This window comes from Oreochromis aureus, linkage group 18 (assembly GCF_013358895.1).
Source record: "Oreochromis aureus strain Israel breed Guangdong linkage group 18, ZZ_aureus, whole genome shotgun sequence".
Classification (NCBI taxonomy): Eukaryota; Metazoa; Chordata; class Actinopteri; order Cichliformes; family Cichlidae; genus Oreochromis; species Oreochromis aureus.
The window spans coordinates 17998596-18014768 of record NC_052959.1 but is presented as its reverse complement, the minus strand read 5'-3'; the positions used below and the strand labels follow the sequence as shown (position 1 = coordinate 18014768).

The 16173-nt window shown below is 39.5% G+C and overlaps 2 protein-coding genes across 2 annotated transcripts; one reads left to right on the top strand and one right to left on the bottom strand.

The window, feature by feature from the left end:
- The first annotated feature begins 1316 nt into the window (after positions 1 to 1316).
- Positions 1317 to 7578, top strand: LOC116318676 (RING finger protein 11-like). The gene is made up of 3 exons (XM_031737763.2): positions 1317 to 1911; positions 2293 to 2462; positions 6172 to 7578. Exons 1-3 carry the CDS (start codon positions 1789 to 1791, stop codon positions 6341 to 6343), a joined length of 465 nt encoding a protein of 154 aa, XP_031593623.1. The 5' UTR covers positions 1317 to 1788; the 3' UTR covers positions 6344 to 7578.
- A 2159-nt stretch (positions 7579 to 9737) lies between these two features.
- Positions 9738 to 14268, bottom strand: rpe65a (retinoid isomerohydrolase RPE65 a). The gene is made up of 14 exons (XM_031737755.2): positions 14187 to 14268; positions 13711 to 13793; positions 13405 to 13555; positions 12979 to 13086; positions 12693 to 12834; positions 12461 to 12608; positions 11985 to 12066; positions 11535 to 11667; positions 11288 to 11427; positions 11083 to 11212; positions 10875 to 10989; positions 10458 to 10552; positions 10261 to 10372; positions 9738 to 10152 (listed from the first exon to the last, which is right to left on the bottom strand). Exons 1-14 carry the CDS (start codon positions 14195 to 14197, stop codon positions 10007 to 10009), a joined length of 1596 nt encoding a protein of 531 aa, XP_031593615.1. The 5' UTR covers positions 14198 to 14268; the 3' UTR covers positions 9738 to 10006.
- Between the last annotated feature and the right edge of the window lie 1905 nt (positions 14269 to 16173).

Below are 16173 nucleotides of genomic sequence, written 5' to 3'. Positions count from 1 at the left end.
TTTAAAACTCTCCATAATATGGCCTGAACCCCCAAAAGTATAACATATTTATAATGAAATAAATATTTGCAGGTAAATATAATTGCAAAAAGTGTAATTTCAAATCAAATACACTGAAATTCCATTTGATTACAGGGGGATAGCATTCTTAGTCACAGGCCCTATTATAAAGTGTTACCGGGGTTTATTGCCTACCACTCTCCACCAGTTGCTCTTGGCCAGTATCCAAAGACAAACTTTGAAAGACCTTTGAAAAGCCCGGTGAGCTATTGTTCAAGACTACTTTAAAAATTAGAAGGTGGTCTGAGATTCTTGGAAGCAAAATATAAAGAAATAACGGGTGACTCAAGACTTTTACACAGTACTGTTTGTGCTAGTAAAAGCTAGCCTCACCCACAAAATTGATTTTCTCTCTGGTGCATTGATTATTTTTCTCTCTCTGTCACTCTGAAATGTAATAATGGAGTCTCCTGGGTATATATTATAAAGTCAGTGTTTGCAAAGAGAGAGTCTGGTGAAAGAGAGGCTGTGAAGAGGTCAGAGAGTGAAAGAAGGGTTTGAATAGGTGCACTCAGTTTATTAGAAGCACCAGTCCAAACACTGCAGAAAATATAACTGCTCAAGTTATATCCTTACAAAAACTTATTTCGGAGAAAGTTAGAAAATATTATCAGGAAAGGTTTCTCTGTAGTTGTTCCACAAATCTATTACTTAGTCCCAGATGTCATGTGGGACATTTAATCATGTGCCCATGTGAGATGTAATCATTTTTTTCATTTGTTGCAACCAACAAATTAAAAAAACAAAAAGAAAAAACAAAACCCCCTCGGTGCACCCAGATGTATCAGTAATGTTCCCAACCCCTCCCCTAACTAACTGACATATTTCATGTCATGAACTAAACATGTGTAGGCATTGTGCTCTAAAATCTACATTATGTATTTAAAAAAGTATAATGTAAACATGTATAATGCAGACTGTATACATTCCAAACTATTCCAGACTATTTTTATAATATGTGACCAAAATTGGGAAATTAGATTTTTTGTAATGAATTACAGTGTTAGCTGTGTGGAAAGTGAAAACATTAGCTTGTGTATTTTAAGCAGAGATTTAAATGTAATTATCTGCTCAAAAAAATGTTTTTTATATATTTGTAATACTCTCTAAGTATTCCTTCATATTAATGTAGTCGTTTTTGTAGCGATTAAATATTTAGAAATACTTTTTAATAGTTATTTATTTTTTTGGCTCTATTTTTCTTTGGCTTTATGTCCAATCAGCATGCAGAACTACAACCTACGTCATATGAAACGGACCGATAATATATCCTTTTGGCTGAAGAAAGAGCTAGCAAGGAAGCAAACTGTTAAATAATACTCACGAAGTTAAAAGGCGGAAATGTCTGTACATTCAGACACCCAGACAGCTGAGTGACTTGGCCAAAGTTACAGCTGAAGTAGATATTTTGCAGAGACTGCGAGTCTTACAAAGGAATGAGCGATACTTATCGAGGAAGTCGCCCAATTGGCTAGCGAAAAAGTAGCTAGCTCAGCTGCTAGCTGTCGTTAGCGAGGGGAGTTCTTTGTTTTGTTTTTCAGGTGGAGGTCCAACTAAACATGAAGAGAGACTATTAGTATTTAACTTTTACTTAGGAGTTTTATACGGATAAGCATGTAAAGAGTGTCCACAGCGGTAGTTAGCTGAACAGTAAGTAAACAGCCAAGGGGGTCAACTTTAGCAGCAAATATCTGATTGTTGGCGTGGGTCAGGAAAGGACACGACGACATGGGTAACTGTCTCAAGTCTCCTACAGCAGACGACATTTCTCTGCTCCACGAATCCCAGTCAGACAGGGCTAGTTTCGGTGACGGGACAGACCCGGACCTGGAGCCGCCTCCGCCCTACCAGGTGAGCAGCTGCTGAGTCTCAACTTTCAGGTGTTTTATTTTAATCCAAAAGAGGAGGGGGGGGGGATGTCCGACACATGAATAACATCAAAGTTTGTGAGGTTAATGTCAGTTAAGAACATACATGGTAACATGCAGTAGGTGGTGATAACAAAGGATAACTCAGTTTCATGTCCGTGGCCCTTTGAGAAGTAATCATACATTTAATATGAGTTAACAGAAGGCATTTATCAAAAGTTGTCAAACCAGACAGCTGCTGCATTTTTCACCTTATCCCAGCACAGAGCCTAATCTAGTCTGACCACTTTGTTCAGGCACACAGCTTATAGGGGGAAGCACATGTTTTGGTTTCATATTGTTGTCTTCCTGTTTGTGCTACCAGGAGCAGGCTCACATGCCCATGTACCATCCCACACCCAGTCAGGCTCGTCTGGTCACCCAGCTGACAGAAGAGGAGCAGATCCGCATAGCTCAGCGCATTGGCCTCATCCAGCACCTCCCTAAGGGTGTTTATGATGGAGGGCAAGACGGCTCAGAGAAGAAGATCAGAGAGTGAGCATTTTACATTTTTGAAATATGATGAGCTTACAACAAGCAGGGGTGCAGGCCACAGGGTTGCGTTTTTTTAACCTAAGAACTGAATAGACAAATTTTGGCACTCAGGCTGGTTGCTTCTCAGGAGTACATCGTAACAAAGTTGTTTAGGAGTTTGGCTGTTTCACAGTGTGTCTCGCTGTTGTTATTATTAATGCAGGAGTGTGTCCTTATAATAGAAAATTATTCTGTCAGAAATGTGTGTATATATATATATATATATATATATATATATATATATATATATATATATATATATATGATGGGTTATAATAAAACATAAATAATAAACTTAAAAATCTGAAGGTATAAAGTAAACTCTGTAATCTGGGTAAAACATCTGTTAGCCTTAAGTAACATGTTTCCTTTAACTCAGCTGGTTCCCTGTTGTGTCCAACATAGTAACAGTGACCAGAAATGAAGCAAAACCGCACTCCTTTCTCAAAACTGAAAAACTTCCTCTTTTGGTCACAGGTTTTTTGGAGCATCTCTGGTCTCTTTTGTTTATCGCCCACCTGGCTCTTTACTGCTGTTAAACCCAGTGACAGAGCTCCTAAGTAGCTGTTAACAGACTGCTATTATACCTCGATGGCTAGACAGCATTGGAATTTTAGAAATGAGATATCTTTCAAAAATTAATAAGCGAGTTAAGAAGTGTTAGTATTAATTGTTGTGTACATTAGTGTTTGCTTCATGTGATTAGAAATGTGTGTAAGGAAGCTGCACAGTTAGAAGTTTTGATGTTGTGTCAAGCGTTCAAAGTGCAGATGTTTTGAAACACTGCTGTGAAGTGTGTTTCAAAACACCCAGGGCACATGACTACGGCTAGTTGAAGTTTCGGTGTGCTTAACCCCAGTTTTGACAGGTGGCTTACTTGCTGCTTCTAGGTTTGATTGACATTGTGTATAACAAACCCGATGACACAACATACACCCAGAAAACCTATAACTTATCAACAGCAGGAGTGGCAAAACAAAGGAATCTACAAACAGTTGTGGGATCCTTTTGACAGCTGGGTTGGTGAATCCCACAGAGTACACACAATGCAACTGCTGATGCCACTGTAGAGGTCAAAAGATAACTCACTGATGTATTTGTTGCAAAAAGACATGATTCACTAGTATTTTGGCAGGAAGTTGTGTTGTATAGCCACACATTTATATCATGGCAAAAAAAAAAAAATACCAACACTATGTATACTCATAACAAAAGTGCCACATGAATGGATTTTTTTGGAGAGGTAACATATAAAAACAGAAGTAAATTCAGCCTGAAAGCAACCAAAAAACCAAATTTTTGAATAAAAATCTTTTCATAGGGCAAATATAGATGATGTTACTTGATCCTTTTCTCTTATTCATCTTCGTCAGCAAAATGAGCAACATTTACTCCAATGTAGACAAAACATCTTCAACAAAGATTATTGGCCTATACTTAACCTACCCATCACAAGAGAAAAAAATTAAGCTATTCAAAAAAACATAAATGGCTCAGAAAACATTTAAAATTGAGCACACAGTTAAACATTGGCCAAACAAATATTTTGTTAATTTTTTACAAGATGTAAGAAACTGTTAAACAGGTTCCTTGTTAGTTAAATCACCTTGTAAATGTAATTTTGTGTCATTTATAACATTGCAACACACACACACTGTGTCAGCACTAGCAGCAGGAGTATCGGTTTCTTCCACGTTAGTGTCCACACCATGGTGCTGAATGAGGTTACATGTCACTTTTTACTGTTGTTTAGCCATTCAAAACCTAAACTGATAGTTATTTATTAAGCAAATAGACTAAATTTTATACCCATTTGAGCCGGCACACAGGACTTCTGGCAAGTCAGAAGTCTATCAAGCATAACATCAAGAATACAAGTAAGTGTGAATAAATAAGTAAATGGGTAAATGTGGTTCGCCATTTTAATCAAATAATAATAATAATAATAATAATAGTAGTAATAATAATAATGTGCTTTGCTGTTTTTTTTCCCTGCATTTTTGTAAAATTATATATTTAAAAATTCTTGGATAATAACAGTTTTTATATCTTAACATTACAAATATTATTTTGGCTAGAAAAAGTTTTGGTTATATTTATAGATTAACCATTACAGAAACATGAAAATAATTTTTGGTAATTAATTTTGGGCTGCTGTGACATAAACCTTAACCCAGGTATTGTTCTAATAAATAAGCATTATGTCTTTTTCATAACTGCTGTTGTACATAAGCGAGAATAATGTGTTTAAGTGACTGGGCAAGGGTAGAAACATTTTAAACGTCTACTGTCTCCATGGTGTACTGGTTAATATGTTGTTCTTACTCATGAAAGAGCCCCAGTTTGAAACCAGAGGAAGACACAAACAGAGGGTCAAAAGCTAGTGCACTGCCTGTGCTGTTCCCAAGCATGGATAAATGGGAGGGTTACATCAGGAAGGGCATCCTTGTAAAATCAGTGCCAAATCAAACATGTGGATCCATCCACTGTGGCGACCACTTGGGGACAATAAGAGAGCAGTTGAATGTAGCTTTAAAAGGACTGAAAATGAGACTGAAATGAATTTGAAAACCAAACTGAAACAAACAAATCCAATCTGGAAAATTACTGTGGCTAAAATTAGTTGAAAACAAAGAGTCAAAGCGAAATAAAATAAAATAAAAACTAATTAGAAAATACGAAACTATAATAACCGACATTTGATTTTGGATACCTGCAGGGAGTCTTTGGTTGAACCTGTAATTTAATGTTCGTGAGGGTCCGACACTGTTGCTGACAGTTATTCTTGTGTGTGGTGCATGGTGTGTTAAATGCCATGTGGTTGTGTCCCGGCAGTGTACATGCAGTGCCAGCCAACAGAAACAAATAAAATGCTGGGACTTCTTTCCCTCCTGGGTCTCTGCTCTTTCTTGTGGTCAGGTTTTTTTTAGGGGGGATAAACATTTTTGTCCCTCTAGTTTTCCCACTTCTTTATGCATTCCCTCACATCCATCCCAATGGTTTCAGTAATCTCCCTCCAGGAGAGCATCCTTATATTGATGCTTATGTTGGTGATTATTATTCCTTATACTAATGCTATGAATATTATTCTCTCACTGATACATTTAAAAACAGTGGTGAAAAAGTAGCTGGATATGCAGAAGATTATTTGACTGTATTGAACAGGCCAGTCACAATAGTTGCGGGCTGCATCCACTGATGTGTAGTTAAATTTCTAGGGTGCACATCAGGTTACGCCTTAGATTTACCACTGAAGCATAAATCCCCAGTTCAATTCAACGCAAAGTCTAAATCAACTGTTAGTTGTGCGTACGTTTTTACGGGTTAATAACTAACTACCGACTATAAATTGGATCTGTAAAATCATAAGCTGTGTAATTGTTTTAGATAGACTGATCAAAGAAAGTAGAAAAAGATACTTTCATTTTTAGAATGAGCGCTGGGTCTGTCTCGTCACAACTTCCAGTGACTTAGAGCTGAAAATCAGAGGGTGTAAATGGAGAATATTTTGACACTTTATTATTAAACAGTCAATGATGAATTGATAACATGTGTAACTGCGCTACATTAAAGCATGAATAATTTCGGGTTTAGGAGAACACTTCATGTAGAAAGTCTGAGAAGATTTCTGCTGTCTTGTGTTTACACTGACTGTTTTATCTGTTTTCAGATGCGTGATCTGTATGCTGGACTTTGTTTATGGGGACCCCATCCGGTTCTTGCCATGTATGCACATCTACCACATGGACTGTATAGATGATTGGCTTATGAGATCCTTCACCTGCCCCTCCTGCATGGAGCCTGTGGATGCTGCCCTGCTCTCCACCTACGAGACCAACTGAATTTTCCATCCCTTCTTCCCCTGAATCGATATATCAAACACGACCCCCTCCAGCTCCCAAAACCCAGCAGCTGCCCTCTTATAGATCGAGAGGAGCTGAAAGAAAAAAAAAAAAGAAAGTGTTGGCTTTTGTCTTGCACTTTAAAAGTTTCCCACTCACCTAACGTTGGCCTTTCATACCCCTGGTCTGATTTCAGATTGAGCTGGTCTTAAACATCTGTTACACAAGTCGGTAAGAGACGGGCGTCCCGGCGACCCTGCATGGTTGTGTTTCTGTGTTTCTGTCATGCCGAGGCACTCTCCAGCTTTGCCGCTAACAGCGAGCATGTGGCATTTGTGTCTAAAAGAGCTGTTTGGTGACTGCGTTTCCACTCGAGCGGGTCTCAGTGGCGTTCTCCCCATCGGCCAGCACCTTTATTCATCACTGATCACGACTTAAATGATTAATTTGGTAAACAAATTATTGATGAGAATGCTCGGATGATTTGCCAGATATGTGTTGGCAACAGTGAACAAGACCTTTCAAACATATTGATCTGTTAAACACATTAAAGTAGCCCTGCCCTTTGGATATGTGGGAATACATTGCTGACATTTACACTGTTGGTGTACAAAAGAAGCCAAACAGGATTACAAAAAGAAAACACTTTACAGGAGTCACCCAAAGTGTAAAAGTATACAGTGGTGTACTTTATTTATATCAAAACTACTTCATATGTGTCTTTATCCGTTCCTCTAAAAATATATTTTGAATTCAAGGGAAAACAAAGTAGAGTTTTGTAATGTTTGACCAGACGATGTGTTGTAGCTGACGGCCAGTGTAAAGGGCTCATTTGTGCATGGGCAGGCGGATCAGTCCGTGGAAATTAGAAGCGCTTGCACACACTCTTCATCTGATCCAGAGACTTGCACTTTACTCCTAGGACATTATGTAAAACAGTATATTAATATATGTACATTATAACCTTGCACTATCAATACTTCATTCCTTTTATCTCCTGAGATGCAAAAGTTATATAGCTGATAAAGATGTTTTTAAAGCCGTCAGTAGTCACTTATCACATTGAAGTAATCCTGAACACGCATTTCATGAAATCTGTGATTCATATCCACTTTGTTGTGCAATTTTTTGATTGTTCTTTGATTTTTTTTTTCCTTTGTGTGTGTGTAATTGAAGGGACAGAGGCTTGCTCAGCTTTAAAGGAATGGTTTGACATTAAAGCTTCTTCAAATTCTTGTTGAGAAGAATTTTTAATTTCTCATAGATCCATTAAAGAATTCTTATTGGGCTAATTTCCAGCTCTAAATGATTATTTGGGGTTGTTCTTTATAGAGTAACTTTGCAGGATTCTGATTGGCTGGCCCTTTAGAACAAAAGTTATTTACAGCACGTGTTTGTGGCTTCTGTGGTGGCAGCTGGAGCCGTGCACATGACTGTATTAAAAAAATCTGCTCTCGCTGACTTCATACAGATCCAAGAGTAGAAAAAATGCTTGAACCAAGCCTCTAGAGCAGACTGAGTCTGACTCGGGGGTAACATCTACATATTCTTTATTATATGAAGCTTTTCTCCATAGTTAATATGAACACCACCGATTTAAAAAGTTATCTGTGACAGAAAGTAAGAGATAAACAACAATGGATATGTTTTAAATACAGAGGGAGAACGTTCTAACCTGGATCTCACCCAAGTCCAAATATGCGTCCCCCTGTAGGAACCCGCACCAGCATGTTCACCATCATCATTTGTTTCCATCTGAAGATGAACAAACAAGATTTGAGTTGTTTCATGATTTAATTTTATTGTGGTTTTGTGATCTGTAGACAGAGCTGGGTGAGCTGTTCCCACGCTTTATGCTAAGCTAATTGCATTCCCTAATCCAGCTTCATCCCTAACAGAGATAACCTTTGTCTCTAAGCAAATAATGTTGAACTGTTCCTTTAATAAAGAAGCATTGTGTGGCATAGCTGGTTAATTCTGAATCTACATGAATACAGTTTTAAATTCTACGCAAATATTGATCACGTGTTTTTGTTTTGTTGCACATTATTGTCTTTATTTCTGTAGTAGACGTTACATTTATTGCTTTGCTTTTTATTTGTGTTGTTTTGGTGGTGTCGGTGTCTCTTTCACGTTTTCTGTTGTGTGTAAAACCCATCTTGTATTGAAGTATCCAGCTGTTTGTTACTGTCGTTCCAGTCTGATCGTGCAAACCTCTGTCCTGGCTGAATTTTCAGAGAGTGGGAGTTTTTCCTCTCATGGTGTGACAGTTAAACCTGAGATCATCTTTTTCACTGAGCTTTCCTTTGCTGTGTTTTCATGAATATTTCTTTATAATCTTCTTTTGTTTTTCTTTTGTTTTGGATGGCTAAGGAGCCTTTGTGTAAATAAAATGATAATAATAATAATAAAAAAATTGAAAAATTATATGCGGTTTTGGTTTATTAACATAGAAGCATCCATTGACTTGCCCCGAAACTGCTCCCATCAGCCAGTGAAGTGGGCTAAATAATGGGGCAGATTTGTGGCCCTGTGATTACCAAAGTAAGAGATTACAGAAAACACAAAAGCAAAAACACTCCTTTTGAGCTTTTTCATTAATGCAATCCTCAAATCTGGCAGTGGAGTGGAGAACGTGACTACATAATGAGCGCTGTGTGATTTGACTGATGTAGCAACTCAGGCAAAGCCACTTTGTTTCCTCCGCTTGCATCAGCTGCCGAGGAAAACATGAGCCCAGTTGTTGCCCGTTTCAAGCCTTTCTATATGTGACGCACAAATATCTGAGATTGGAATTACAATTGCAAAAACCACAAATTTAAATCCTTGTTTTAAGTACGAAGAAATGTGGCGTATAAAGGCTGCGCCTCCATTTCTTAAGCACCTATTGAGACGAATACGTTGCAACATGCGCTTTGTTTCCTCAGATATAAGAACCGACGCAGTTAATCAGCTTTGCAGTGCTGCAAGATCTGCGTGCCTTTGCTGTTTTTAGATTAAAACTCAGACAACTTTGACAAACACGAGGACAGACGTTGAAAGGTCCCCTATTCGTTTGCAACCATAATGAGGATTTTTGTGTGGCAACGTATTAAAACTGTACCGATGTCTCAATAGTTTAGGCTGAAGGATTAGTTGAACTGCTCGTATATGCATCGCTTATTGAGAGAATGCTTGATTTACTCCTCCCTCATAAATAAAAAACAAAGTCTTTTTGTCTCAGTAGGCAGCCGTGGAGCTGGCAGAAATGCAGTGTTGCTCAAAACTTGAAAGAAGCAACGCAATGCAACAGAGAACTTAAACCTCAGTTGAAAGGCAAAATACTTTGTCACTCTGTGAGTAGCAAATGAACATGGTGTAACAGATCAACACGAAATAACCAAGTGCATTGATACTTATGCATTTATTTTTGCATCCATGACCCATTTATATGAAAAATCATGTGAACAGATCCTTTTTTTTCTTTACCAGTACTGACAGTTCAAGCTTAGACATTTTAGTTGAGATTTATTATCATGGCTCAGAAGGCAACCAGCAGCCTACGCTGTCTGCAAAGGAGGACATACAATCACTTTCTCAAAAACAGCTCGACACAATGATCAGTTTGTGGTTCTAATAATGAGTGGCAGCTGGTCACAGAGAAATACGCAGAGTCACGAATCATTAGGGTTTGTACATCCCATGAAAGGTGACGGGAATGGTGCACTCCACCTCTGCCCTGGCGACCTCAGAAAGATCCTTGGCGTTGAGGATGAGGAGGTACGCTGGTCTCTGGGCACCGGGAGCTGCGACAATGGTAAGCAGCACACCTGTGGGGACAGCAAACACCAGCCTTGCTTAAAAATTACTTCTTACAATACAAGTAATTGTTAAAACACACTGCATGGAACATTATACTTTAACTGCTGTAGACTTACCGTCATCCTCATCGACAGCATCAGGAGTCTGTACAAACAACGGCTCTGAGGGGTAGGAGTCGGGCTCCTGCCATACCCAGGTCTCCTTGGTCTTCACGTTCAACTTGCAGATCTACACAGAAATCAAAAGAAAAAATCAACCCAAAAAAATATTTTTCTACACTCACAATCTGAAATCTGCTGCTCTAGTCTCTTACCCTGTCTGGTATGAAGTGGTTGAGACCCAGGGCGTAGGCGTATGTGTAATTCTTGCCGCCATACCTCTTGTAGTTAATCTGAGGAAACTCAAAAGCTACAAAACCAAAGAATAACAAAAGATCACTCAGTAGCCATTCATCCCTTTTTGTCCACTTATCCTATTTAGGGTTGCGATTGAGGGTGGAGCTGTCATAGAGCAAGAGGAAGGCTACACCCTGAACAGATATGCTAACCTTCACACCTACAGTCAGTCACCAGTTAACCCTGTGTATGCTTTTAGGCTGCTTGTACTCATAGTCCACACAGAAAGCCCCCACACCGGAATCAAACCCAGGACCTTCTTGCTGTGAGGCAACAGTGCAAACCAATGCACAACTCAATCATTCAGTAAAGTCTAAAAATAGCTCCATTGTCACCTTGGTGAGGACTGGAGAACAGCACCTCAGGCTCAAGCCAGGTCGACCCATCAGCGTGCATGGTGGCTGTAGCTGTGGTGTACGGCAGGCTCACCAGATTCTTCCCCTGCTCCTCCTACATCAAATCCAGATCATGGTCAGAACAACCAAACCTTGTATTTGTTTGTGGAAGATCTTATCACTCTGATGAAAAAAGAAAGGCGCTCACCTTGTGGACATCCAGGGGAATGACGTATCTGCGCACCTCCGGCTGGGGGGCGAGCATGGCTGCCTTCTTCACCTCATCCCAGTTAGCCCTCAGGTTGGCCAACCAGAGGTAGTTGTAAACAAACTCAAAGCTGCAACACAGAAATGTTCATGAGCAATAATCTTGCTGGATCAAACAAATGTGGTCGATCGAATGCTTCAGTTACCCTTTCCAGGCACAAAGGTCAACAACAATGAATCCCTGGTCCTCGAAGGCATTGATATGATGAAACATGCCAATAGGTGCTCCTTTAAACTTGAGATCGATGTACTCTCCTGGGTCCTTCTTGGCAATGTGGAACAGAGTCTACAAGAGAACATCAGCATCAGATAAGATTACAGAAGAAGAGCAGCCAAAAACACCAGTGTGGGTTTTTGTGGATTTAAAGATATTCGTTCGGCTCTTGTCCTTACTCCTTGGCTCTCATTGGATTCGAAGCAGTCCATGTAGTTGCAGCCACGGATACTCCAGGCACTCAGGAACTTCAGCAGGTTGATTTTCACAGGAGTCTCCACAAAGACAAAGTAGTTGTCTGTCATGCCGAAACTGAAGTAGATAAAAACACAAAACAATAAAAACCCATCAACTAAATTCAGTTCAGTTTTATTTATATAGCTTTAAATGACAACAACAGTTGCCTTAAGGTATTTTATATTGTAAGGTAGAGACCCTTCAATAATACAGAGAAAACAATCAGTAGACCCTCTGTGAGCAATCACTTGGGCGACAGTGGGAAGGAAAAACATTTTTGTAACAGATCTCAGACAGAGCCAGGCTCAGGGGAGTGCACCCATCTCAGAGTGTGAGGCAGGACAAAAATAACACTGAATCACGCACACAGACTCACAGACATGTGGACACACCTGTGCACGTAGGAAGGCTTGAATCTCTGATAGCTGGGGAACTGCACCACCACCTTGGACTTGTCGATCGGATCAGATTTATCTACAAAAGAAAAAGTTGTGGTGCTTTAAAGGGATCACTCACTGTTTCGAAGTCTCCGCTTGGTCCAACACTTCATAAAATCTATATGATGTTTACACTGACAGAAAATACGACCTTTTTCATAAGTAATTTATATTTTTGCACTTTAACCTTACTTTCTATGTCCGGAGCACTCACACTGTTGTATTTTAATCCCTAGGTATATTTTTTTTTAATAAAAGGTAGAAATAGCCATTGTAGATTAGATTAAGCATCACAAGTACATTTACTTATTCATCTTATTTGGAAAATAACCATCTTTTTAAAGTCCATCTTATTTTTTTGTACAAACTGAATTGAGTTTAATGAGAAACCAAGTGTTTGTGTTATTGTTGCATGCAGGGTTGATCTAAACCTTTCTGCGTGGGTGGGATCCTGACAATATTGTAGGCCAGTGATGCTCCTTTCCCCATGCAGTTTCCAATGTTATACACAGTACCGTCCCTCTCAATATGAGGGTGGGCAGTCACTCCATTAATATTGACATAGTTGCACATATCGACCTGCACAGAAAATAAAGGCAAAAGCTGTAAAGGTGAAAAGATTGCTCGCTCTCGTCTCAGATTCAATGTATTTTATTGATGTACCTTCTTCAGAGTCTCCAGCGTATCTGTGTTGACTTTAGTGATGTAGTTGGTTTCTGTTACAGCATAATAATCCTCACCAATAGGGTAGACATTCACCAAGCAGTTGTCTGTGACCTCAACACCTTGGAAGTAAGTGAAAAATCTGCAGCCGAAGAAAAAACAGGAAAAGACTGCAGTCTATACAGGATTGTAACAAAAAAGGGAACTTGGAGGGAAAATACTGCAAATATTTGCAAACTTTGAGACATTTCTAATTTGCTCTCAAATGTGTCCATGTGGAACCAACCTGGAGAAGATATTCTTGCAGGGATCAGGATATGCGAATGTACCAAACTCGGTAATGACCACACGCTTCTCTGTAATGGCTCGCACATAAGCATCTGTCCTGATAAACCTAAATGGAGGAAAGAGAGCAAATGCAAGATACACTTTATGTGTCACTGACTACCCTCAGACTTTCCATACATGCAGCAAGTGGAGGGGAATGTGCTAAACGACACAATCACGTGTTTGCAGGAGTGTTTCATGCAAATGTGTTTGGTATCTATGAGTCAAAATCTCATGTCAGGACTCAACATGAGCAAACTGGCTCGACTGTGTTAGGTAATCCAGTCTTACGGCAATATATGATGTTTCACACAAAATCACACAGCACCGGCTACTCAGCTGCAGTTCAAATGCGATATGTGACACTGATAAATGACCGCCTTACTTCCGGAAGTAGGTGACCTGGCCATTCTTGAAGTCAAATTTGTGCATGAGGGCCTGGCCATCGAAGAGGTGATAGAAGGGTTCATCTCCGACCTCAAAAAGCCCGGGTCCCAGACGGAGAAGGCTTCCCTTCAGAAACAAAGGAATCCGGCCTGCAGAATGAACGTGGATCACAGAAAGTTTTCAGTGTGCTGAGTTATAAACTAGAAAGTAAGTATAAATTTCCAGAAAAGTGCAGTCGATATGCAAATGTCAAAAGAGTTATTTTCGTGTCTAGTCTATTTCTGTCTGAAAGATGTAAACAAACCTGTGACTGTTGCGGGAATAGTCTCAGACAGCTCTTCACATGTCTCAAAAAGCTTCCTGTAGCCACCAGCTGGGTGTTCAAATCTGTTAGCAAAAAAAAAAAAGAGCAAAGACATCAAGAAACACTGCAGCCAAAGAAATTATTGCTGATGGGTTTTCAGCAGGTTAAAATTATACATCTATTAGCTTTAAGTCATTTTAGGATTTCTGATGACATGTTTTGCACCCATGCATGGTCAGAAACCCAACCTGCTCCTGACTAATCCTGTGAAAAACACCACAGGATTAGGTTAAAGATTTGTCCACCAAAAATCTAAATAATCAATTGCATTAATTTCCAAAAAGTACTGAAACAAACATCACAGTTTTCACCTAACAAACCTGTTTAGTTAATTCACTTAAAAAAAAAATACTACCCTGCTTGTCATGCAATGTAATAAGAAATATGAGATACAATTGAATTCATTAGAAACTGACCGGCTGACCATGGTTCCTTCTTGCTGTTGAATATAAAACAAAAAGCAAACTGTAACAAAAACCTGTGGTCACTGGTTTAGTAACTGGAAGCCTCTGATCTCCCACTGGATTTGAGGTATTTATTCATCTGGGCCTCCTCGGAGTCAATCTACGCAATCAGCGCTGTAAAGCTTTGTCCCGGCCAATCATGTCACATGGGGAACAAGAATCCCATTGTGCCAATATCCTCTTCTGGGTGACCCAATGGCTACCCCTCTCAAACTGGATTTATTGCAGAGAATAAGAAAGTGATGCTTGGCAAGAGAGTTGCGTTTGTGTGTTGGATTTCTTTCTTTTTTTAAAACTGTTCTGATTTCTGTGTTAAGATAAAATTATGCTGAGTCACAGACAGTTTATTTTAGCACTCATGCAACATGTAGGTCAACAAACCATCATGAATAAAGACCAAGAGTAGAAACTTTGATTCATGTTGCACTGGTTTTGCACATTATGTAAAATAAAGTTAAACATCTTTCTCATATGAACTGCAGCTTTTATCCCAAGTGCAGTCCATATTAGTGCCAAAAAGTTTATTTACTACAGTTTTTTTTTTTTGTAATTTGTGCCCCTCCTGCTTCCATAGGAATTCAGAGGGTAAGTAGAAGCTAGGTGCTGCTAAACAAATGAACTTGACTAAGTGATCATCAGTAATCTGTGAGCATCTCTATAAAAGGTTTTGGCAGTTTGCAAGTGTGGAGCATTGAGATGTGTTAACACAATGCCACAATCTTTCCAGGAGTGGACCCCAAGGTCAGACTGTGTGCCTCAGTTAGCATGTTAAATGTTAAAGTTCATGGTAGTATAAGACTGCTTGGAAGCAGTAAAAAGAACATGGTAGCACAGCTTAGTTCAGTTTCATCTGAACAAACCATAAAACTCCTAGAATGCTGTCCAGTATATCAGCACAAACACCTCGTATCAACTGTGTAGCACAGCGGTGGAGGGGTGCCGATTTTGGCTGTTTTGCAGTCACAGGACTTGGGCAGCTTGCATCACTGAGTTGACCGTGAACTTCTCTGTATATCAAAGTGTTCTACAGTCAAATGTGAGGCCATCTGCTCAAAAGCTAAAGCTTGGCCGAAACTGGGTCATGCAACAGTATAATAATTTGAAGCCCAGCAGCAAATCTACAACAGAATGGCTGAAAAAAGATGTTGCAGTGGTCCAGTCAAAGTCCAGACCTTGACCTGCGTGAAATTTTGTGGCAGGACCTTTAGAGAGCTGCCCACAAACCTCAATGAACTGAAGCAACGTTGTAAAGAAGAGTGGACCAAAATTCCTCCACAACGGTGTGAAAAACTGATAACGTCACACAGAGAACAATTACTTCAACTTATTGCTGCTAAAGGTGATTCTACAAGCTACTGAACTATGTGGTGTAGTTATGTAGTCTCATCCCAGGACTGTAGTAACGAGTTATAAGAAAACTCTTTTTCACTCTGACTGTATGTGGGGAAAACAAACAGGTAATTTTGACCCAGAAATGAAATAAATGAGATAAACTCACTGCTATCTAAACTTTAACACTATTTTTTATTTCTTGTTGGAGATTAGTGTTTGATAAAAATAAGCAATGTTTTTCAGCTAAACCCCACTGCTGTCATTAGGTGTGATCATACAATGACTGTTATACAAAATGCTACTCGGATGAAATGTGGCCAGTTGTTCTTTGCTCTGAGCACAAAATGCCTTAACTTGCTTGTCTCAGCGCCACGATAATCCAGGTGAAAAGGATTAGCCTGAAGACAAACGCTGCATTGTTCCTCCTGGGAAAAAAACACAATTAGGAGAGAGCGAGGTTCGCCAGGAGCGAGTTGTGTCACCGCTGTGTGACGTAGCGGCCTCAGCCAACACATGAACTGAATGAATGGGAAAGGCAAAACATTGTTGTGATAATCTCTCGGGAAAGAAACAAAGCATCTCTGAGTTCTATGGTGATAATCGCAGC